This window comes from Triturus cristatus, chromosome 8 (genome assembly GCF_964204655.1).
Source record: "Triturus cristatus chromosome 8, aTriCri1.1, whole genome shotgun sequence".
NCBI lineage: Eukaryota > Metazoa > Chordata > Amphibia > Caudata > Salamandridae > Triturus > Triturus cristatus.
Window position 1 is genome coordinate 1,133,800,204 of NC_140591.1, and position 25,206 is coordinate 1,133,825,409.

At 47.6% G+C, this 25,206-nt stretch overlaps 1 protein-coding gene across 4 annotated transcripts in view; it reads left to right on the forward strand.

Moving 5' to 3' along the window:
• The window catches only part of REV1 (REV1 DNA directed polymerase), a 489,784-nt gene that overhangs the window by 132,367 nt on the left and 332,211 nt on the right, over positions 1-25,206 (forward strand). For all 4 annotated transcript variants that reach the window (XM_085622772.1, XM_085622774.1, XM_085622773.1 and 1 more), the window contains 2 exons: positions 16,834-16,986; positions 22,786-23,435. In XM_085622772.1, the coding sequence (XP_085478898.1) occupies positions 16,834-16,986; positions 22,786-23,435 (803 nt within the window). The remainder of the gene's footprint in view (positions 1-16,833; positions 16,987-22,785; positions 23,436-25,206) is intronic.

Sequence of the window (25,206 nt, forward strand, 5' to 3'; positions counted from 1 at the left end):
CGCCTCCGCTCCAGACCAGTCACGCTGTTCTGGGGGTCCACGTGTTCCTGCTGCAGGAAGTAGGCAGCTTGAATTGAATTGAATTGAAAGGAATTTTATAGAGCGCGGCTGATGCCCAGGGGCGTCCAAGCGCTAGACATAGAAGAAGATGGTACCTCATAACACAGTAACACCGGGGGTGATTAGTCAACGAAAAAGGAATGTTTTAAGCTTTTTCCGGAAAGAAAGCAGATTCGGGTCGCATCTGAGCTGTACAGGGAGAGAGTTCCAAAGCTTGGCCGCGTTGTGAGAAAAGGACCTGCCTCCTGCTCTTGATCTCCTAATCCTGGGAGCTTCAGCTAGGAATGCCTTGGCAGAGCGGAGTTGTTTGCTAGGTTGATACGGGGCAAGAAGACAGTGGTTAATCTTTGGACCAGTACTCCAAAAAGCCTGATGAGAGATGCAGAGGGCTTTGAATTTGATTCTATCCCTCACAGGGAGCCAGTGAAGCTTCTTCAGTCCTGACTCCACTGATGCTTTACGAGGGAGCTGAAGCAGAAGGCGGGCAGCACAGTTCTGTATGCGCTGCAGTTTCTGCAAGACATATTGTGGGGACCCTAGATATAAGGCATTACTGAAATCTAATCTAGATTGAATTAAGCCCTGTATCGCAACCTGCTTGGCTTCAAATGGTAGAAGCGGAAGAATTTTCCTCAATATTCTGATTATTCCAAAGCAGGTTGCAGAGGTCTTAGTTGCTTGGGTGTTCAGAGTTAGAGAGTTGTCCAACCAAACTCCCAGACTTTTTATGTTGGTTTTTGGGATGGGCGCGGCACCCAGACTAGAGGGCCATAATAGGTCCAAGGTAGAGAGTGCTGGTGGTCCGAGCAACATAAGTTCGGTCTTATCACCGTTGAGTTTGAGGGACGAGGCTGTCATCCAGTTTTTGATTGCTTCCATGCAAGCAGTCAAATTGGCTTGAGCCGTGCCATAGTTCTCCTGTGCAAGGGAGACCACTAGCTGAGTGTCATCCGCATATGTAATGATCTTGATACCATATGGGTGAACAATCTCAGCCAGGGGTCTCATGTACACATTGAACAAGGCTGGGCTAAGTGACGAGCCCTGCGGAACCCCACAGGCCAGGGGTTTACTTGAGGATAGCAGTCTCCATCAAAAACCTGAAAGGTTCTTCCACACAAGAAGGATCTAAACCAGGCTAAAGCATTCCCTGAGACTCCCAGATCAAGGAGTCGGTCCAATAGGGTTTTGTGGCTAACTGTATCAAAGGCTGCACTTAGATCGAGGAGGATGACTGTCACTGATCCTCCCCGATCCAAGATCCGCCTAGTTTCCTCTGTTACGGCCAGCAGGGCCGTTTCTGTCCCATGTTTAGGACGGAACCCCGTCTGGGAGATATCCAGTAACTTGTTATTCTCGAGAAATGCAGTCAGATGGGAATTGATGTATTTTTCCAGAATTTTACTTGCCCAAGGTAGCAAGGAGATGGGACGGTAATTGCTATAGTCCGTAGGGTCAAGGGTAGGCTTTTTCAGCAGTGCCCTTACCATGGCTTGTTTCCATGTAGGTGGGACACTGCCGGTGGTTAAGGAGGTGTTAAGCAACTCTAACAGGGTGGGGAGAATGATTTGACTGACCGAAACCATAGTGCGAGGGGGGGCAGGGTCACGTGGGGAACCAGATTTCACTTGCTGTATAAGAGTCTCTAGTATGTCTCGTTTAATCAAAGGGAAATGATCCAAAGTTATACATGAAGATTGAGCCTCTTCCAAGATAGGAGACAGGTTCTTGGGAAGGGGTTCTCGGTCAGAGACGACAAACGAGGAGTAGATTTTGTTGACTTTCTGGTAGAAAAATTCCTCTAACTCATTACAGCGGGAAAGAGTATTGTCACTGGGGATCACAGGTGAAGGAAGTTTAGTGAGATTTTTGACGATGTGAAAAATCTCACTAGGTTTTGATCGAGCCTTCATAATTTTATCACTGTAATAGGAGGCTTGGCTAGATTTAATTTTTTATTTATAGGCTCTGATGGCCTCTCTGTAAGCGATTTTATCTATGATGGCGTAGCCCAACCGCCACTTCCTTTCGAACTTTCTGCAATGCCGTTTCAAGACTCTAAGCTCTTCCGTATACCATGGAGCTGTTTCTCGTACCCTCTTTAGACTAATTTCCTTCACAGGGAGCACCAAGTCAAGCGAGCCACATATCCAGTCATTGAATTCCCTATTATCCACTAAAACATTCTGTGAAAGAGGGGGTCTATTAGCTGTCAGATGATTGATCCATTGATCCAAGGGGAGTTTAGACCAATTTCTCGTCTTACGTGGCTTGGGAATGAAGGAGACAAATTTAGATACCGACCAAAGAAAGGGGATTAAAAAATGATCCGTCCATGGTAGGTGGATAAAGGGCTCTATCTTAAGTTCCGTATTGTTACTGAAGATCGGGTCCAACAGGTGTCCTTTGATATGTGTTGGGGTCGGAACTAATTGTACCAGCCGAACTGCAGCCAGACTTGCTATCAGTTCTGTAGCTACATTGTCTGACTTGTTATCAAAATGGATATTAAGATCCCCCAATAGAGTGAAATTGGAGGAAGACGTCAACACTTCAGCTACATAGGAAGGTAGTGTTATGTGAAATTGATTCAGGGGTCCTGGGGGACGGTAGATAAGAATCCCTGAAAAGCAATTGTTGGGAGAAAATTTAATTGAGAAAGACAAACTTTCACAATCTGGAATAGAGTCTGAAGTACATAGTGTTAGACCTGCCAGCCCTTTGGGTGGTCCCTCCTCATCATTATTTATTTTGTCCCACTTTTGCCTCAAACCCTGTTAGAATTTTTTCCTTTTTGGGAACCACCAGACTTTTTAGTGTTGATGCAGGGTCAGGGAGCCATTTTCCCTACCCCTGGAACTTCTGTCTGAGGGCCTGAGACACAAAATGGAGGCCACCTGTGGCATCATCAGAACCCACTGGAGATTTCTAGAACCTTCTGCAACATTCTACAACCCTGTGACAGAGGGAGGCAGTTTAGAATGTTGGGAGGCCATCTCAGAGTGGCAGTTGGCATCTGACTAGAGAGGAGAGAGGACCAGTTCAGAAGGAGGTCGGAGTAAGGCAGCAGGGGTGGAAACCAGTGCTTGGAGTGGGGTCCAGAAACCCACCCTTGATGCTAGTCCCTACTGACCAAGCCCAGCCTAGAGCCCTGTGTGGGACCAAGACCAGAAAAACCATCTTAAGGACCTAAATATTGTGTAGAGGCCTTAAAGAAGAAGACCAGCAAGCTCCTGACCTGTTTAGCGGTGTCCTCCTGGAGTCCTGACGTCAAGAAGCCTGGAGACCTGAGGCCTGAGGTGGAGAAGCGGCGCTGACAGAAAGCAGACGTCGTACCCGGAGCCGTCAGAGGTCGATAGAGGGCGCCGACGGAGGTCGTGGAGAGGCACCGGAGGTCGAGTAAGGAGTCACCTGAGGTCGAGGTGAAGGGCGCCGGAGGTCGGGAGTGGAGATCGCACTCCGGAGTCGCCGGAGATCGAGGTGAAGCGCGCCGGAGGTCAGGAGTGGAGATTGCACTCCGGAGACGCCGGAATCTGAGGTGAAGCGCGCCGGAGGTCGGGAGTGGAGGTCGCACTCCGGAGACACCCGGAAGCGGGGAGACCGGGACCCTGCGACGCCGGAAGGCGACATCGAGCCGGAGCAGCCCAGCGACATCGAGCCGAGGCCGCCCAGCGACATCGATCTGGAACAGCCCAGCGACATCAAGCCGAAGCCGCCCAGCGACACCGAGCCGAGGCCGCCCAGCGACATCGATCCGGAACCGCCCAGCGACACCGAACCGGAGCCGCCCAGCGACATCGAACCGGAGCCGCCTCACGACATCGACACGGCGCCGAGCGGAGCCGATCATCGTGAAAAGGGCAGTAAGTGGTAGAAAGGGCATCTGAGGCCCTGTGGAGCCCTAAAAGACCATTCTAGGGGCTAGAGGGGTGTTAGAACCAGCCGGGGAGTGCCAGGGGTGAACTGAGACTGGTGCAGTGACCTCTGTGAGGGGTTGTGTATTTTGGGAGAGCCAGATCCCTAGGTTACCCTTATTCTACCTCAGTACAGGCCAGCCTTGACCAATCTAGGTGGGACACCCCTCCCATGTCATCCACATGACCACAAGCTGTACTTGGGCATAGTAAAACCAAACTACCTCAGGAGAGTATGTGAACTGTAATGGTCATTAATTGTGTTATTTAAGTTATTGAAGGTGCTTTATTTATTGACTGTATTTATTGTCTGACCGTATTTATTCCTGCATTGTATTTATTGTCTGACATTATTTATTAGCCATTTGTATTTATTGCACCCCTATTTATTCCTTGCTTATTTATGACCTGATCCTATTTATTGAGACCCCACTGTGGTATTATTTATTTGACCTGCCCTTTTAAAGGAGAATCTTATTGTCTTGTATTTATTTTATGAACCCTGCAACTAAGAGAAAATAAGATAAAGACAAACTACTTTCTTTCATAATTTTTACGGTGTAGTGTCGTTTTTGGAACCGATGAACGCATGGTGATTGTGAGGGTGTGACGTACGCTTAACACGGTGCCTGTACCCCAACCGCTCGAGCCAAGCTACCGTTGTGCTGGGAACCTGGTGACTGCTGACCCGGTTGCCCGGTTTCCAACATAAAATTGGTGTTCAGTGGTGGGATAGAGCTGTGCTTGCGTCCACTCGACAATAACTGTGGGTAGTCCATAGGCCTACACCGGGAGTTTTCTCCAAGCGGACTTCCTAATTTTGAGTTTTGTTTTTTCCAAATTTACTTCTGGTGGTGGGAGGAGGTATTACAAAAGGTACCCCCCTGCATAGCTTCTGTAAGCAACTGTCTTCTATCCTGAGTGGGCAAAATGGAGTTTGTATTAGAGGATGTGGAAACTTACACTGTGGCCCAACTCAGAGAGTTTTGTGAGCGAGAGGGGGTGTTTTGTCCCCAAGGTGCAAAGAAGGGTGAGCTCCAGACCAGCTTAAGGGCTTGGGGGGAGGCACGACGAGAAAGTAAGGTTGAGAAGGAGGACAGGGATGGAGAGCCTGACAGCGAGGGGGTTGGTCTGTACCAACCTGAGGTGGGGAACCTAGTAGCGGGGACCAGAACACCTTCAAGGAAGGGCAGCAGTGTCTCTAGCCATGGCTTATTAGAAGCAGAATTCACTGACCGGAGGGAGAAAAGACAGCTCACATGGGATTTGGCGAAGCTGGAGAATGAAAAAGAGGAACGGAGGATGGCTCACGAGTTGAGGCTCAGGGAGATAGATCTCCAGATCCTACGGATCGGGGCACACCCTGTTCCTAGTGGTGGCAGCGAAGAAAGAGGAATCACCAGGGAATCCAAACCCTATTTGGCAAAAGACATAGTAGCTAGTTATAGTGCGGGTGATGATATCGCCAAGTGGCTAGCGGCCTATGAGATCTCATTAAGAGTCCATGGGGTTCCAGAGAAGTATTGGGGAGGGGGATTGTACAAATACATGCCTCCAGCTGGTAGGGATACATTATTGGCCCTGGAGCAGGATGAGCAGACCCACTACCCCACCATGAAAGTGGCGCTCGTAAGGAAGTTTGGACTAACACCCGAGAAGTATAGACAGAAGTTCCGGGGTAGCCACAAACTGGGCACACAGAATTGGGTGGATTTCCTGGACAATGCAAAGAAGGCATTAGAGGGTTGGATAAAAGGCAGTGAGGTGAGGGACTACGAGGGGTTGTTTGATTTGATGTTGAAGGAACACCTGCTCGAAAAATGTTTCCCTGAACTGCGTCAACACCTGGTGGATAGCAAGCTGACCAATCCCCGGAAGCTTGCTGAGGAGGCGGACATTTGGGCTAGTACCCGGGTGTCCACAAGGGGGACTGGAAGGGACTCTCAAAAGACCGGACAGGCCGCCCCCCAGAAGAAAGAGGGAGGGGAAAAGAAAACTGAGTTCTCTAAAGGCCCCCAAAATAGTTCCCAAGGGAAGGGAACAGGATTCACCCCTAGGGCTAACCCACCCAGAAACCCTAATCCTGGCCAGAGTCAGCAGCCAAGGGTTGTCCATTGGTACGAGTGCGGTGGTGTCGGACACTATAAGGGAGATGTGAAGTGCCCGAAAAGACCACCCCCTCCCATCGGAGGAAAGACCCCCGGAGTAGCTAGTGTAGTGCTCGGGGAGGAGATGCCTTTAGATAAGGGAAGGGAGTGGGCGGGTGTCACTTTAGGGTCCCTGGGAGAAAGGGAGATGGTTCCTAAGATCCAGGTGCCCGCAAATACCACAAAGTATGGGCAATGGGTCACCATCAATGGCCAAAGAGGGGAGGCTCTGAGAGACACAGGAGCCAGTATGACTATGGTACGTAGCCAACTGGTGTCTCCAGAGCAGGTGATTCCTCATGTACTCCACCCTGCCGCGATGGCTGACGGCAGAATGGGCCACTATCCGGTGGCCGAGGTTCCATTTGAATGGGAAGGGGTTGCAGGTTCACTTCGAGTTGCCGTAAGCCCTGCCGTGCCAGTCGATTGTCTGCTGGGGAATGACATGGAGCATAATGCTTGGAAGGAGGTGGAATACCGGACTCATGCTGAGATGCTGGGTACACCTGATTGGGCCTGTGTCAGCACAAGGTCTACGACTACCCGGAGGGGGAGTTCGTTTAGGCGGGAGCCTGGAACAAAGGCACCGCCGGCTGCCAATCAAGGGAAGAACCAAGGACAGGAGGAGCCTGCCTCGGCATCTGCGTCCCGTGTGACAGATAGGCCACCGGAGGTGGTGGACCAGGAGTCCGCGGAGGGGGATGTTACCAACCTGGAGAACCTACCCATCCCGGCCGAGTGGCACGTGGAGGGAGGGCCGACCAGGGAGGAATTCTGCAAGGGCCAGAAGGAGTGTCCTACCCTTGAGGGGCGGAGGCGACAGGCCGAAGCCCAGGCAGCAGGTAACGTTGAGGGGAACTACCACATTTACTGGGAGGATGGCCTCCTCTACAGTGAACCCAAGGCACCCATGCACGGATCGTCACGGGCCTTGGTTGTCCCTCAACGCTACCGAGCCTTCCTTCTGGAATTGGCTCATGAAATCCCCTTGGCAGGACACCTGGGGCAAGACAAGACCTTTGCCCGTCTTGTCCCACACTTTTATTGGCCTCAGATGAAAGTGTCGTCCGACACCTACTGCCGGACGTGTGTGTCTTGTCAAGCCAGTGGGAAAACAGGGGTGAAGCTGAAAGCTCCCCTGGAACCACTTCCTGTCGTTAGCACCCCCTTTGAAAGGGTGGGCATCGACATTGTGGGTCCATTCGATCCGCCTACTACAGCTGGTCACAGGTTTATCCTGGTTCTGGTGGATCATGCCACGCGGTACCCAGAGGCCATACCTCTGAGGACCATTACTGCACCTGTTGTGGCTAGGGCCCTGATGGGAATCTTTACCCGAGTGGGTTTTCCCAAGGAAGTTGTGTCCGACAGGGGGACCAACTTCATGTCAGCATACATGCGGGCGATGTGGAAGGAGTGTGGAGTGACCTACCGGTTCACCACTCCTTACCACCCCCAGACCAATGGTCTGGTAGAGAGGTTCAATAAGACCTTGAAAGGCATGATCAGAAGTCTGCCTGAAAGCCTGCGGAGGAAATGGGACGTCCTCCTACCCTGTCTATTGTTTTCCTACAGGGAAGTGCCACAGAAGGGAGTGGGCTTCAGCCCCTTCGAGCTTTTGTATGGGCACCCTGTGCGTGGACCTCTCAGCCTGGTGAGAGACGGATGGGAAAGAACTCCCAGAAAGCTTCCCCAGGACGTGGTGAGCTACATGCTGGCCTTCCGGAGCCAAATGGCTAAGTTGTGGAAGCAAGCTTCTGACAACTTGGAAGCCAGCCAAGCAGTGATGAAGGCGTGGTATGACCACAATGCTCACCCGGTGGAGTTGGAGCCTGGCCAGAAGGTGTGGGTGATCGAACCAGGAGAGCTTAGCGCCCTCCAGGATCGCTGGTCAGGACCCTTTGAGGTGTTGGAGAAGAAGGGTAAGGCTACCTACTTGGTGGACCTGAAGACCCCTCGTCAGCCCCTACGGGTGCTGCATGCCAACCGCCTCAAACCCCACCACGAGAGGCCCGAAGTCCTATTGTTAATGGTGACTGACGGAGCAGAGGACGTGGAAAGCGAGCCTCTCCCCGACTTATTTGCGTCTCAAGAAAAGGATGGGTTGGTGGAGGGAGTGATTCTCTCCCCGTCCCTAACTCCTGAACAGCAGGAGGACTGCCGCCAGGTCCTGGGGCAGTACTCTTCGTTGTTCTCCCTTGTTCCGGGTAGGACTCACCTGTGCGTCCATGACGTGGACACAGGAGACAGCCCACCTGTGAAGTCAAAGATCTACCGGATGACAGACAAGGTGAAGGCCAGCATTCACAGCGAAGTCACGAAGATGCTGGAGCTAGGAGTGATTGAACCTTCTAGCAGCCCCTGGTCCAGTCCGGTGGTACTAGTACCAAAAGCTGCACCACCGGGTGCCCAACCGGAACTGAGGTTCTGTGTGGACTACCGGGGACTGAACTCAGTAACCAAGACTGATGCTCATCCGATCCCGAGGGCGGATGAACTGATTGACCGGCTGGGAGCTGCCCAATATTTGAGTACCTTTGACCTTACATCCGGGTACTGGCAGATCTCTCTGACTGATGGAGCGAAGGAAAGGTCAGCCTTCTCCACGCCCAAGGGCCACTACCAGTTCTGCGTGATGCCCTTTGGGCTCAAAAACGCACCTGCCACGTTTCAGCGTCTGGTGAACCAGATCCTCACCGGAATGGAGAGTTTCTCTGCTGCTTATCTGGACGACATTGCCGTCTTCAGTAACAGCTGGGAGGATCACTTGCGTCACCTGCAAATTGTTCTCCAGGCCCTGAAACAAGCTGGGTTAACGATCAAGGCCAGTAAATGCCAGATCGGGCAGGGGTCGGTAGTGTACCTTGGACACTTGGTGGGTAGGGGAGCAGTGCAGCCCCTCCAGGCGAAAATCGAGGCTATTATGGCCTGGGAACCCCCCAAGACTCAGACTGAGGTCCGAGCTTTTCTGGGCCTCACAGGATACTACCGCCGCTTCGTGAAGGGGTATGGGACCATTGTGGCCCCCCTCACGGAGCTTACGTCCAAGAAACAACCTCGACGGGTAGTCTGGACGGAGGCTTGCCAGCAGGCCTTTGTGAAACTGAAGCAAGCCATGTGCGAGGCCCCAGTCTTAAGGGCCCCAGACTTTTCCAAGGAGTTCATTGTCCAGACGGATGCATCGGAACATGGCATTGGGGCAGTGTTATCGCAACTCAATGAAGAGGGTCTGGATCAACCCGTGGTCTTCCTATCCCGGAGACTACTTCCCAGGGAACAGAAGTGGAGTGCAATAGAGCGTGAAGCCTTTGCCGTGGTATGGGCTCTGAAGAAGTTGCGGCCATACCGGTTTGGCTCGCACTTCCTAGTTCAGACCGACCACAGACCCCTTCGGTGGCTGATGCAGATGAAGGGGGAGAATCTCAAGTTGCTAAGGTGGTCTATCTCCCTACAGGGAACGGACTTTCAGGTGGAACATCGGCCTGGAGTGGACCACGCCAATGCAGACGGTCTCTCAAGGTATTTCCGTCTTAGTGATGAGAACTCCCAAGGGGTTGGGTAGCTCTCCCCACTTTCAGCTGGGGGGGACGCGTGTTAGACCTGTCAGCCCTTTGGGTGGTCCCTCCTCATCATTATTTATTTTGTCCCACTTTGGCCTCAAACCCTGTTAGAATTTTTTCCTTTTTGGGAACCACCAGACTTTTTAGTGTTGATGCAGGGTCAGGGAGCCATTTTCCCTACCCCTGGAACTTCTGTCTGAGGGCCTGAGACACAAAATGGAGGCCACCTGTGACATCATCAGAACCCACTGGAGATTTCTAGAACCTTCTGCAACATTCTAGAACCCTGTGACAGAGGGAGGCAGTTTAGAATGTTGGGAGGCCATCTCAGAGTGGCAGTTGGCATCTGACTAGAGAGGAGAGAGGACCAGTTCAGAAGGAGGTCGGAGTAAGGCAACAGGGGTGGAAACCAGTGCTTGGAGTGGGGTCCAGAAACCCACCCTTGATGCTAGTCCCTACTGACCAAGCCCAGCCTAGAGCCCTGTGTGGGACCAAGACCAGAAAAACCATCTTAAGGACCTAAATATTGTGAAGAGGCCTTAAAGAAGAAGACCAGCAAGCTCCTGACCTGTTTAGCGGTGTCCTCCTGGAGTCCTGACGTCGAGAAGCCTGGAGACCTGAGGCCTGAGGTGGAGAAGCGGCGCTGACAGAAAGCAGACGTCGTACCCGGAGCCGTCAGAGGTCGATAGAGGGCGCCGACGGAGGTCGTGGAGAGGCACCGGAGGTCGAGTAAGGAGTCACCTGAGGTCGAGGTGAAGCGCGCCGGAGGTCGGGAGTGGAGATCGCACTCCGGAGTCGCCGGAGATCGAGGTGAAGCGCGCCGGAGGTCGGGAGTGGAGATCGCACTCCGGAGACGCCGGAATCTGAGGTGAAGCGCGCCGGAGGTCGGGAGTGGAGGTCGCACTCCGGAGACACCCGGAAGCGGGGAGACCGTGACCCTGCGACGCCGGAAGGCGACATCGAGCCGGAGCAGCCCAGCGACATCGAGCCGAGGCCGCCCAGCGACATCGATCCGGAACAGCCCAGCGACATCGAGCCGAAGCCGCCCAGCGACACCGAGCCGAGGCCGCCCAGCGACATCGATCCGGAACCGCCCAGCGACGCCGAACCGGAGCCGCCCAGCGACATCGAACCGGAGCCGCCTCACGACATCGACACGGCGCCGAGCGGAGCCGATCATCGTGAAAAGGGCAGTAAGTGGTAGAAAGGGCATCTGAGGCCCTGTGGAGCCCTAAAAGACCATTCTAGGGGCTAGAGGGGTGTTAGAACCAGCCTGGGAGTGCCAGGGGTGAACTGACCAAGATTTAGAGATTCTAAAAAACCTGCTCCCTTTATACTCTGCCTTTGATCCCATTTATCAGCTTGTTTCTCAAGATCGTCTTGTCGCAAACTGTTCAACTCACAGTAAATTCGGCTAATTGTACAGCCCTCTTCATCCCTTACTTTCTCCATAATAGCATCTTTAGTTATCCCCCGGCTTTCTTGGCTAGGAAACTCCGTATCTGCAAGTATTTAAAAAAATCCTTTTGATCCAACCCCATGGCTAGCTTGGATCTCCAAAAATGACTTAAGTCCCGCAGTATAAAAAAGGTCCCCAATCATCCTCACACCTAGATCCTATGAGCGTTTCATAACAGTATCATGAAAGATTTCTGGGAATGATGGGTTCGTGAACAGCAGAGTGTAATAATTCATTCTCCTGGCTCCTATCTTTCTCGACACCACCACCCACACCTGAAATGCAGCCAGATGGGTCTCAGACCTAACCATCTTATAATAACTTGGTTCGCTACATTTCAGAAGCAGATTTTTAGCCTCATCGCCTATCAGTAGTTCGTAGATGCCGGTACAATATCCTTTCAGTAGCTTGTAATTGTCTGGTACCCTATCTCGGCTCCAAGGATCCGAGGGGTTTCCCCCAACTAATGCACTCACATACTGGAGATCCGCTGCCAGATAATACATATTAAAATCGGGTGCAGCCCATCCTGCTCTTTCTCTAGGCAGAGTCATGTATTTCAGGGCCCACTTGGTCTTCTCGTACGCCTATATAAATCTGTTGACCATGTCCTCCAATTGCTTAAACTAGGCTTTACCAAATTCCAGAGGTATTGATCTAAAGAAAATTGAGGACTTTCGGCAGGAAAATCATTTTGACAATATTGCACCGGCCAACTATTTACAGATGTAAATTATTCATCCTGCCAAAGTCCTGCCTCCCTTTCTGTATAACTGGCATTAAGTTTAATTCAACAATTTGGTCTAATTCGGATGATATATCTACCTCCAGATAGGTTGCCGATTGCATCACCCGGGGATCAACTAGGTTCACCAGTTCATTTGCGATAATTTAAGTTTTATGCTGGTTGAGCGAGTACCTCGAGATCTTCCAAAATGACACAGCTTCTTTTCCAATTTCTTCCAAAGCCACTTGGGGGAGCGATGTGACTACAGCTAATTAACCCAAAATCTGAATATCGAACCCTTGAAAACAGACCGGTTTAATACCAGAGTTTGCCTCGGTTTTGCTTATCAATGGGTCAATATAACAGGCGAACAATAATGGAGAACAGGGGCGCCCCTGTCTAGTCCCTCTTTTGATCTTCAGCTGCTTCGTTTGCCCTCCCATCATTAGTAAGCAAGCTTTGGGTGCTGCGTACATTGCGCGCTCAGCATCTATAAAGCCCCTTCCCTCCGCGAGCCATTCAAGAGAGGCCCACAAATAATCCCAGGAGACCCTTTCGAATGCTTTTTCTGCATCTTTAAATATAAGTGCCATAGGGTCTCCTGCGATCGAAGCAAGGTCAAGTACAGTAATGACTCTTCTAACATGATCTGTGGTTCCACTACCAGGGATGAAACCATGCTGTCTAGGGGAAATCACTTTCTCTATAATAAAACTCAAACGATTTGCTAGTATTTTAGAATATATTTTAGTATCGCTGTTCCTAAGCGTAATTGGCCAATAGAATCCTAGATCAGTAGCCGGTTTCCCCTTTTTCAAAATAACTATGATACTGGCCCTGGCCCATGAGTCCGGTGGTGGGAGGGGCTCCCCCTTTTGTACCAGACAGAGGGTATTAATGAAGTTGGTCCTAAGAGATGTCAAAAAAACTTTATAGAAATTGAGTGGGATCCGATTGGGTCCCGCCGCCTTACTCGAGGGTGGCTCGCTAAGTGCCCTATATATTTCTTCCGACGTTAAAGGGAACATTTCTCTATATGGACAGAGCCCAGATATGCCCTAATTGCCCTTTCCTCGATGTCCCCCTCAGTGTTATATATATTTTTTCATAAAATCTACGGAATTCCTCCCGGATGCCCTCGGCGGTGGTTACCGAGCTCTGCATTTCGTTCTTGATCTCCAAAATCCCCCAGCTAACTGCTTTTTCTGCTTTATGCATACTGCCAACGTGTGCCCCACTCACACATTTTACTAGTAGCATTCTTGTCACCATGCCATGTACTTCTCTGTCACTTTTGCTGTTGTGACATCCCCAATTGCTGCTTTAGCCAGGGCGAGTTTGCCAATTATATATTCTGTACATACCCAGCAGCTATAGCACCAACAAGCTCCTCTTCTATTTCCCTCAGTTTTTTTGTAGGTTATTCTGCTGTTTGGTGCCTTTTTTTTTTTTTCCGGTGAAGTCTAAAGCTCAGTGTCTCCCCCTTACACCCGCCTTAAAGGCATCCCAGACCATACCCGTACCGGCGCTGTCTCTAATGCTCTCCATAAATACAGTATCCATTTATTAATATGGGTAATGTCTCCCTGATCGACCAACAGCCCCCTTTTAAATATCCAATTTTGCTATGTTCCTTCACCCCCCCATATGTGTAATTCCCAATACCAAAGGGTTGTGATTTTTCAATGCAGCAGTTCGATATTAAGTTTTGCAAAACCAAAAAAAAGTCCAAACGGGCAACTGTTTTGTGCGGAGACAGAAAGTATCTGCTCCCTAAGTCTGGTGCCTTTAGTTGCGGCCACACATCTATAAGACCATTATCCTGAATTAAATGGGCTTATGGCCTACATATATCCCTATGTTGTTGCCCCTAAGCCCGCCCATCCCGTTTATATTCAAGTCTCCACACAGTATAATTGGGATGGGCCAGGCAGCCAGCTCAGTATTTAGGAACTTGAATAACTCAGGATAATCTCCAGTTGATCCGTATACTGAACAGATGGTAAAGGTAAGTGCGGCATTGTATATAATTCCACAATAGCCCATCGTCCATATTTATCTGTCGATTTGCCTTTTACAATTCATTTCTTTCTTCCAAGCTAGGATGGGCCACCCTTGCCCTTGTTCCCTGCATAGTATCGGTAATGAGATTAAACCCAAGCTGCTCCAACAGCCTTTTATTTCCCCCTCAACATGGGTCTCCTGTAAACAAATAATATTGGCATATAGGATTTTTAGATCCTCTGCCACCTTACGCCGTTTACTATAATCATTTAGGCCACAAATGTTTACTGGGGCTGTTCGCAGATTAGTCATGGTTTACTTGTTGCTTCTTTCCGGGTGTAAGTTCCCCCTTCATTAGGCACTCTTAGTCCTCCTCCCCGGACCAAAACCTCCATTATGCCGTAGAATCTCATAAATCTCCAAACCCCATTATTTTCCTCATCTTTCCCCCTCCCACCCCTCCTGCCATCGAGCCCCCCCCGCCCCAACCCTTCCTGACTCCCCCCACTCACGCCCCACCCAAACCATGAGGCAAGCAGACCAGCTGAGATCTGAATGATGAAATCTGTGCCCCCCCTGCTGCGCAAAGCCCCCAAAACTACCAACCCAACTGTGCAACAGAACCACCACCCTTAAATATTGCCTTTGTTACGTCCCATATACCCCCTTGATTTACAAATCTAAGTCTTATTTCACTATTCAATCTTGCCCAGTCTCTATTTCCGAATTCCAACTATAAATTCCTTTGCCTTAATTTCTGATGTGAAGACTCTTACCTTGCTGTTATATATTATTTTTGGGCGGCCAGGATTGAGTAAATAGGCTTCAGCGCCAAGTGCTTGGCAATTTTGAAACAATTGCCTTGGCCTCCATCGTCTTTCCACTGTTACATGGCAGAAATATGGCAGAGTAAAGAAGGATTGACCCTCGTAAGACTACTTAGAATCAGGGCAGGCTTTAGTAAACACTGCTTCGCGGAGAAGAAAATTCCCAAAATAAACAATTGTGGCTATTGGCTGCTTCATTACACCTGGGCGCGCCTGTCCTGATATTTTTCAGTGTGAATGGATAGCGATGCACGCACGGAATGTCCGTGTCCCAGTTCTAATGTTGGAGCTCAGGGAAAGCCCACTTCATCAAATTCAGGTTGTAAGCTCGATTATCGACCTTTCCGCCCCTTCTTCAATACCTAAGATTCTCAACTCATTGCGTCATAGCCTATTTTCGTAATCTTCCAGTTTCCACTGCATGCCCATTATTTGTGATCCTAGAGCTTCTGTCTGGGTTTGGTTTCTAACAACGTCATTCTCCAGAACGACAGTCCGTTCTTCAACTACCGTTAGTCTCTCAGTGATTTCTGCAAAGGCTTTAGCCACCTTTCTAACTGCCCCTTGAAGCTTTTTTGTCGCCAGACACGTTTTTTTTTTTTACCATCCACCCATGTCTCTTCTTGGTGCTGTTTTATCGATTCATAGATCAACTTCAAAGATGGTTCTTCAGGGCCTTGTCCGCCTTTTGCCCCCTTAGCCACCATATTGGTATTCACATAGATTTTCTGCATGGCTGAATAGTCCCACTTTAAGGCAACACCAGATACGTGTTTTTTCAAACTGTCCATGGAGTGCCCTTGTGGAATGCCTTCTTTGTCTGAGGTGCTTTTTCCTTCTAATGATCGTAGCAGGACCTTTGTACTGGGTGCTTGGGCTGGAGCTGGAAGTCAACAAAATAATTTCACCCTCAGACTCGACAGCGCTTATATCGGAGCAGTTGGTCAAGGAAAAAAAAAGATACCCTAGAGCCTGAGAGTTTTCAAGGCTTCTAGGACCCACTGTCCCCTTTATTAGAGCCTTTGTTTGATTGACCTTGCAGGGGAGCGGGGTCCCGGTGTCACTTGCTTGCTATTTGCACTGTTTGCCGTCTGCCCCCCTTCCTCTGTTGAAATCGAAATATGCTCCAGTGAAAGCAGAGAGTCTACGTGCTTAAGAGCTTCCAGGAGCATCTTCCTAGGCGAATTATGCCCCTGGTTCACCCTCCTTGAGTATATCCGAGTTATTGGGAGGGCAATCCACTCCCGGACTTAAATGCTCTATTTCTCTAACCTGACCCGGCGCAGGTTGATCCCCACCTTTCTTCCTACCTCATCTGAGGGGGCCGGCTGTAACCCTCCTACCGCTACTGCCATGGGAGGGAAAAATTCAGTTATAGCCTTTTGTTGTTGAGGGTCCACCTTTTGTCCCAAAGCCTCTTGATCTCCACATGCGGCATCCTTGCATGCTACGGCCTCCTAGCTCTTCCCACTCTTCAAGGTGGTGTTGTTCACTTCGGTCGTCACCATCTTTAATGCCTGGGAGTGAGAGAAGCTAGCGGCAGCCAGCCCCAATTGTGCAGCCTCGGTGCTCTGTTTTCAGATCGTATGGGCGGCCTTGGGTTGCATCCTGACCCTGATGCAGATCGAGGCCGGGAGCCTCACGGACCTAACAGCATGCCCGCCCAGGAAGTGGGCAGTAGCAGAAAGTCCCAGCTTCGACCTTGCCGGCTAGCAAGATTCCTGCCCCCCCCAGCACCGCCCGTACCCCGATGAGCGCTCGAGCAACAAAACTAGTCCAGGATTGAAGGTGGGTATCTGACATCCCACGTTTTTCTGCTGCCCAGAAGGGGGCTGTTTGGAGAGGGGTTATGTTGCTTCACTCTAAATCAGACTCCGAGCAGCGGTGGAGCAGCCGCTGCGGCCTCTCACACATACGCCATCTTGCCCCTCACACAGGCACCTCATCACTGTTTTCCTAACGTAAATACGCAGCCTTTGCTACTGTAGTGAATCTGTGTTGGGGTGCTGGTCAACAAGAATGGATGGTGTGTGCTAAGTATGATATAAATAACTGTCATGCTCTGAAAGCTTTTCCAACTCTTGCATTTTCATTCAGAATATTAACTTTTTAAAATGTAAATATTTTCTTTCCAGCATTAAAGCTGGACGGCTTCTATCATACATCCCATACCTGCTCTACAACAAGCAGTCGAATGCTCAGAAAGTTCTCAACTTCAACACTGTATGCAAACCAGAGGAATCCTTGCCAGGTCCCAGCCATGTTGCCATCAAGCTTGACAGCAGAGTGTAAGTCTTTCCAGACTAAGATAGTGAACAGTTCATGTGGGTAAATCATAAATGCCAGTGTGGGTTCTATAATGTGCTATATGTGTAAAGAACTACATTTAACTTGAGTTTGGTTACACAGTTCACAAAGAAATGAGCCCTATTCTGCGCTCCGATGTCGAACCTTCATCTATTTATGGCAATTCTTTTTTTATTTCAAGTTTATTTGGTTTTGTATAAAACAGAACTCAAAGACTAACAAACAAAGCAGAAAATCTGAAGATAAAGAGATACTGGTGCGAGAACATAATATTCTTTTATTCTGCCTTTGAACAAATTACAATCTTTAAAGTATTTATTCTGTAGTTAGAGTTATCCCAAGAGTGTTGATGGGTTTTCACAATTAACATTTTTAACTGCATTCACTTCTATACACTTGTGCCATTGAGTTACTTGATCTCTTTTCAAATAATGACTTTTGAGTTGCTTTTTCCAGGCTTTTTAAAGTTTGGCAAAGGTAAGCACCAATTAAAATATGAGGAGCATTTTATTTTTAGATTTTATTTAGATTGAGTTTAAGATTTGCAAAAAAAATAATCTGTACGATAAAACATGTTTTGGGACAATAGAGAAATAACATGGTCAATGGGTGAAATGTTGAGTACTTTTGAATCCCATAGAAATATGTCTATCATTGTGCATGTTTACCTGAAAAAACACTTTTCACACAAAATACATGTAGAAATACATGTAGGTGCAACTCTATTGCTATGTTGACTTGCTGATCAAGGAGGGTGTAGATATACAGCTGAAACCACAAACCTAATTATGTCAAATGAGTGCATGAAATATTGTATCTGTAAATTTGCGTCCCACCGAGTACGTCATGTGGATGTAATAGTATACAGAGCGGTTGGGAATGTAAAAAGAAATGTTTATTGGTTTGTGTGTCACAGATAGAAAGTAAGACACACCGAAAGGGAGACCGCCTGACAGTCTGCTAAGCTGATGATCATAGTATGCTTTTTGTAAAATCTGTTAACATGAATTAACTGAGAGCCTTCTTCAGTCTGATCTATACTGTTGTACGGCCCTAGTTAATGTTTAAAAAATGTGAGTATGGCACTCAGTCAGAAGAAGGTGTCTTTTACGGTTCTTTGACCTGTTAAACCACATAGAGGCATTGCCTTTGTATAACAGTGAATTGTACAACCGGGTTGGGTACATGTTGGTAGATGAACACAGGCATACCTCCAAACTTGCACAGTGGCTCACCTGTACAGATCAGGTCCAGATACATAAACAATACCCATGAGATGTGTTTCCATGAATAAAGTGCTAGCAGGGCTAGTAAAGTAATGGAATGATGAAGACAAAATCATTGTGAACCTTACACTCTCCGTCTTACAAAAGGGCATCGATCTTTGGATATCCTTCTTTCATTAACCCAGGAACTTATTTGCAGTTTATCCTATAACTGTGTGGCCCCTCCATCTTATGGAGCCATTCACTTTGCTGCCTCCATTCAGTCTGGCTTTAATTATTCCAGTGCTTCCTTGTTTCAACTTTCAAATCATCTAGCTCAAAAGGCATTGGTTGACAGGGAGTCTTGTGTTTCACTTAAAAACGTGTCATGTATTTCTTGCCAGGGAAACCTGCTACTTACCAGGAAAGGAAAATATTACATTTAAAAAGTCTTTTTGGTTTTAAAGTGAAGGTTCAAGGATTTTGTGCTAGACCTCTCCTTTTGGCCGACAAACATCTGCTTCCTTTCTTGCCCCCTTAAAATCAACAATGTTTTGTAGTCCAATAGGCTTTAACCTGCAACATCTTCACAAATGAAATTCATTCCACTGTTTCTTTCTCTTCCTCTTAAATGGAACCTATATATTCCGACCAGTGCAAGTAGTTGTCAGTCCCAAGAAACTCATATGAACATGGTCAGACAGTCAGAACGTCCTTAAAATAATTTGTGCTACTTTCTGTAGTTAACTGCAAGATCCCATTTTGGCCTCTTTTAACTTAAGTCTGTGTTTCTGCTACTAGTTTTAAGGTGCCAAAGGTAAAGAATAATTGTTTCTTGCTGGTTGTTGAATTTGGCCCTCTCTGCAGGGTCACCCCTAAACATTTTGCATTTCTCCTCCTATTTATTTACTGAATTTGTTTTTGTTGGCCTTCGGATTCTGTCAATTTTACCACTGCTAACCAGTGCTTATGCTCTCCATAAAACATGGTAGATTGTCTTATACACAATTGGTTTACTTAATTTACTTGTAAATCCTCAGTAAGTTTACACTACGTCTGCCCAGGGCTTATAAATTAAATGCTACTAGTGGGCCTGCAGCACTTCAGTAGCCATTTAAACAGGTCTCAAGCCTCCCATTGCAGCCTGTATGTGTGCAGCTTTAAACTGCCATTTCAACCAAGCAAAATAAAACTTTTGTCAGGCCCATACCTTCCCTTTTAATATATATGTCACCCCTAGGGTATGCCCCGAACATCCCAGAGGTCAGAGAGCAACGTATTTGAAAAGCAGGACATGTAAATTTAAGATTTACATGTCCTAGAAGTGAAAAATCTTAAGTTCATTTTTCACTACTGCAAGGCCTACCTTTCCCATAGGATAACATTGGAGTTACCTTATTACATTTTATAAATGTAATTTCCAAACAGGAACAGATAACCAGTTCATGTTTGGTGTCTCTGAAATTGTGATTTAAAATCCTAACTTATTCTGAAGTCAGATTTTAAATTACAATTTTGAAAATGCCACATTTAGAAAGTTAGCATTTTCCTGCCATAACCATTTAGTGCCTGTGGCCTGTTCCTGGTCATGTGACTGGATGTAGCTGACAGTTGGTATTTGTGTGTTCCTCCTTGACAGACGCACACAATGTGTGACTGGATGGGCCGTCACTGGCAGGATGAATGAGAAGAGCTGAGCCCAACCCCACTTACATTTGAATAGGCTATGTCCTGCCAATACACAAAGGGCAGTATGTCCCCTGTAGTTACTCTGGAGCCAGGACAGATAAGGTAGAATGCCTGGGGACTTCAAAGGGAAACCTCTAGAAGCTTCTACGCCACATCAAAGCACAACTGGGTATAAATACTGGACCTCAGACACCAACTCTTCAATACACTTATAGACCTGTGGATACTCTGCCAGTAAGAAGGACTTTTCACTGTGTTACTGTTTAAGTGTTCCACAAATACTTTACACATTGCCTCGAAGTTAAGGCTGAAGGCTCTGTGCCAAGCTACGGGAGAGTTGAGCACAGGCTAATTTGGGGTTTGCTTGTGCCTTACCCAGATTGTGGTTGCTGTTTGACCAGGGTGCACACCCTAGTCAACCAATAACCCAATTTCTCACAGTGGTCATATAAAATATTGATGTCTTGCTTAGTTTAGGAGAGGGTTAAAGCATGAGATCCTCCACTGAAGAGAAATGTTTGCATCCTTACAGGAAAATAAATTACTGCATTAGTGTTTACATCATTATGAACATTGTAGTAGTAATATTTGAGTAAAATAGTGGCATGTCATACATGGTCTTTGTTAGAAATTGGGTTTCTGGTTGTCAGAGGTATGTACCCTGTTCAAGCAGGAACTACAATCCTAGTCAGGGTAAGTGACAAGCACACCCTAAATTAACCTGTGCTCAGCCCTGGCAGCTTGGCACAGAGCAGTCAGGCTTAACTTAAGAGGCACTGTGTAAAATACTTGTGCAACACCTCAAACAGTAAAACTATTAAAACACCACACAAATAGATACCACACCTGGTTAGAGCAATAAAGCTTAATTTAATGAACAAAATTAGACAACGACGACAACAATCCAATAAGTAGAACTGGAGTTATTAATTTATAAAAACAAATTAACTGAAATGTAGTGCATAAGAGCATAAAGCGCCAGTCGGGGCTATCTGGTCACACTAGACCTGATCAAATCCTAAAATTCAGGCTGACTGCGATGGAGCGCAGGTCAGATACAGGAATCATCCTTGGCCCACTGCAAAGTTCCTTGGTTGCGCCATCGTCGAAAAAGAGATGCAGGGTACAGGTGAAGCAGTGTATCGTTATCGGTCCACAAAGGAAGGCGAAGTGTCATTTCCGTACCGTGCAACGGCGATGATGTTTTGAGAATGGAGTCATGGGCTGCATAGTTGGCGATGTGTTGGAGTCGATCCATGCAACGGCGGCAATGTCTCCTCAGTGGAGGATATGCGCCGGTTCCGAGTCCTTACAACGATGCATGGATTCTGCTGGAGCAGCACTTCAAACTCACTTTCAAGGGTCCAGGACCGTGTTGGCACCACTTGGCAGGGCAGACTCACAGTTGGCAGAGTCCAGGTGCTGTAGCAGGTGAGTTGGAAGTCTTTAACGTCCCCTGAGACTTCAATCAGAAGGCATGCCAGCAAGCCCTTGGAGTCAGTCTAGTTCTGGATTTAAGAGATGTGGGTCCACTACTTCTCACCCACCCAAGGGTGACAGCAGATCAGCACAGCAAGAAAGCAGTTTTTCTTCCTGGCAGAGTCTTTACAGGTCCAGAAGTGTACTGAGTGGTTGGGTCATACACCCAGTGATGCCTTTGAAGTGGAGGAGACTTGAAAGAAGGGTTCTGAAATTCATTGAGGTCCTCCCTTCCTGCTCTGGCACCAGACTCACAACAGGGGGGTATTCAACAGTCCTTTCTGTGGGGATAGGACACAGCCTATTCAGGTGTAAGTGTGAGGCTGTTCCCAGATCTACCACCCTGCCCAGGACGGCCCATCAGGGTGTGGATGGCCCTTCAAGTCACACCTAAGCTTTCTTTGTGTATGGCTGTCTAGAGGTCATGCACAAAGCCCAGCTGTCACCCAGACGTATATTCGAAACAGGCTGCAGGCAAACCGGGCTAAGTGCAGAAAAATGCCTTCTTGTTAAAAGTGGCATTTTAAAAATTGAAATGATAAATTTGACTTTACCATTAAAGAGAATTTAAAATTACAGTTCCATAGGTACTAAATATGACAGCTGTACCTCCTTCCAATTGCAAATGGGGATACAGCTTTTTAAGGGTAATTAGTAATCCCCAATGTTAACCTATGGGAAGGGTAGGCCTCACAGTAATTTAAAAAACATTGGGGAGGTTTTCACTACCAGGACATGTAAAACGTAAGTGTTGTACCTTTTAATTACACAGCACCCTGCCCTCTGGGCTATCTAGGGCCTACCTGAGGGGTGACGTAGATGTAATAAAAAGAGAGATTAAGGCTTGGCAAAGGGTTTTATATGCCAAGTTGATGTTGCAGTGTAAACTGCACACACAGGCTCTGCAGGGTTCGGCTTGAGACAATATTGGAAGGGCTACTTGAATGGGTGGCACAATCAGTGCTGCAAGCACACTAGGAGCATTTAATTTACAGGCCCTGGGGCACATGTAGTGCACTTTACTAAGGGCTTATAGGTAAATTAAATTTGCCAATTGTTGCAAAGTCAATCAAACTATGTTTTAGTGAGAGAGCACATGCACTTTAGCACTGGTTAGCAGTGGTAAAATGCTCAGAGTCCTAAAGCCAACAAAAACAAATTCAGAAAAAGGGGAGGAGGAAGGTAAAGGGGAGGAGGAAGGTAAAATATTTGTGGTGACAAATTCCTGCAGCATTCTTTTTAAAATGTTTGTTTCTTTGCGGTGGAAATAAAGATAATGCAACAGTGCAATGATTCTCGAGCCTTCATATTTGATTAGAAAAAAATGATGGCTATGCAAATAAGTACATTCATTAAAGTCCCTTTTCTTGTATTAGAGTTGTAATTGAATATATTTTTTCTTCTTAGAAATCACACTGCAAAGGAGCAGAGAGACCCAGCAACTGAGACAATGAATGGAATGTTTGATTGGAGACAGAAAGAAGAAGAGGATGATGATGAAGATTTTGACTTCACAGACTTTGGTCAGACTTCTGTTGGGCGAAAACAAAATGGAGTTCACCGACCTCAAGACAACAGTGCCATTTGTAATGGACAGAATATTACTTCCCATGGTGCCTTCAAACCACAGGACTCTTTGTTAAAACCTTGTTCTGACCCTGTGCAGAATCTGGAGCTGAAAACGGCAGAGACGGACACTGTTGTCTCTAGAAACTCCCCTATGCAACAGTTGCAGCATAGCAACACACAGACAGATGTCTTGAGCACTCCACACAGAACTGACACTCGTTCCTCCTCACACAATAATACTAAACTTAATGGTGTTCACCATTCTGTTGTTCAGGGGCCTTCAAACATTAAAAGCACTTCCGTACCTTCACCTTCTAAGTTACTTCCTAGAACTACTGACCCCAATTTCATCTCTGACTTTTATTCCCACTCCCGACTGCATCACATTTCAACGTGGAAGTGTGAGTTCACAGAATTTGTCCGCAGTCTACAAAGACATGGTGATGGTATATTTTCTGGCAGGGAAAAGTTAAAAAAACTGAAGCCTGGTAAGTTTGTCGTAGGAAGCCTTCTTTCGTGTATATCAGATTTCTTTCACAAGCAGTGAACATAACTTCTTTTCATTTTATCATCAGCTGCTGAAAGATTTAAGGAGTATTTCCTTTAAGGTTGCACCCGAGTCTATACCTTCCTCAAAAACCATAGTGAGCTCAGGTGTCAGAACTTTTAAAGAAGCTGTGGCAGTCCTGCCTTTGTGTCTGTCTAATTTGTTTTTCATATGGTCACTTGAATGCCCTTTTAGTCGTGGTTCTTCCTTTTCGGTGATTAGGTTTTGTTGTTGTCATTGTTGTGGATTGTACCAGAACACATTCCAGAGGCTGATTCAGAGCACCATGTTTCAACTGCTATTGATGAGAGATGGTGACAGGATTGTCATATAAAGGGATCTTTTAGAATTCTGGCTCATAGGAAACCAAAGGTTCTTGTAAACAGGTTTGTATTGAAACTTTTGGTTTTTAAAAGGTTTGCCTTTCCTGCACCTCCTAAAGAAGTACATCTCAGAAGTTGATTTCAGATGGATACTTTTAACCACCCAGGTGCCAGACTGGATCCGGAAATGTTGCCAGCAGTGCTCCTGTGTACCTGTGGGTGTCAGTGTGCGGCTTAACATTCGGTTTGCTCTGTCCCTTATGTAACACAGTGGAGCTGCATATAAGCACCACCCCTGCATGTCAATTCCTTTCTTTTGGCGCTTTGGAATCGAGTGTGCAGGAGACCCAAGTCCCCACCTAAAACTACAGGGTTAAATCCATTGTGTGACTGTCAGAAACAAATATCAGTGACGGACGTTCACAAAGTTTCTTTGGTGCCTGGGCTTGTGACAGGACTCCAAGTTGTGAGATGATTGTGCGCTCATGCACCCTAAGGCGATCTGGGATCAAGATGCGCAGCTGTATGTTGCCAAAAATCAAAAGAATTCATGGACCTCATGTAAGTGTCCTTCCAGTTTAGGCGCACAGACCTTCTTCCAAGGCTGGTCCAGAGCCAGATCCTGTTCGGGGTCGCAGTCATCAGATAAGTTGAGGTTCAAGTCAAAACACAAAAAGACAAAGCAGATTCTCGACCCTATCCTGCCACTCTCTCTCAAAACAGAAGTAGCAAGTGTGTCAAGGTGCCGATTCCTGCCGGAGATGCAGATTGCGCAATTGATCCAGATCCGTCTTAAATTACCCAGTGATCAGCGACTCAGGAGCAAGCTATGCTGCATATTTTTGGCACCGTTCCAGCTTCCTCTGGCTAGCCTACGGGCCCGAGGATCTGCATGGACTTTCAGTTGGGTTACTGCCAGCAGATCCGTCATCTGTGCCATCTGAGCTCCTCCAGTTGCCTCTGGTCCCTCATAAACTCGGATGCCATATTAAATTCTGACTCCGACTCCTGCGCCAGTCTCTCATTGATGTGGATACCGATGTCACCAGTGCTGAAGGGGGAATCGTGTGTCAACCCCCAATGTCCGACCCTAAACTGAATCCATCTTGCACTGACTGAGGTTGTGCTACGAATCCACTCCAGCGCATGCGGCTTCTGTACAACCTGATTCTGATAGTATACAGCCACTTCCACAGAGCTGCCCTCAGAGCCTCCATCTCCTTTTTTTTTTTAACGACACTTTTTATTGGTCAAGAAGGCAAAGGCTGCAGGCCCCTGTATACCCAGGGGATCTGCCACATAATAGCTAGCAACCGCTCTTGACAGTTTATCAGACAAAGGAACAATGGAGAGCTATTCATACATCAACAATCAAGAAAACCCCCCTCC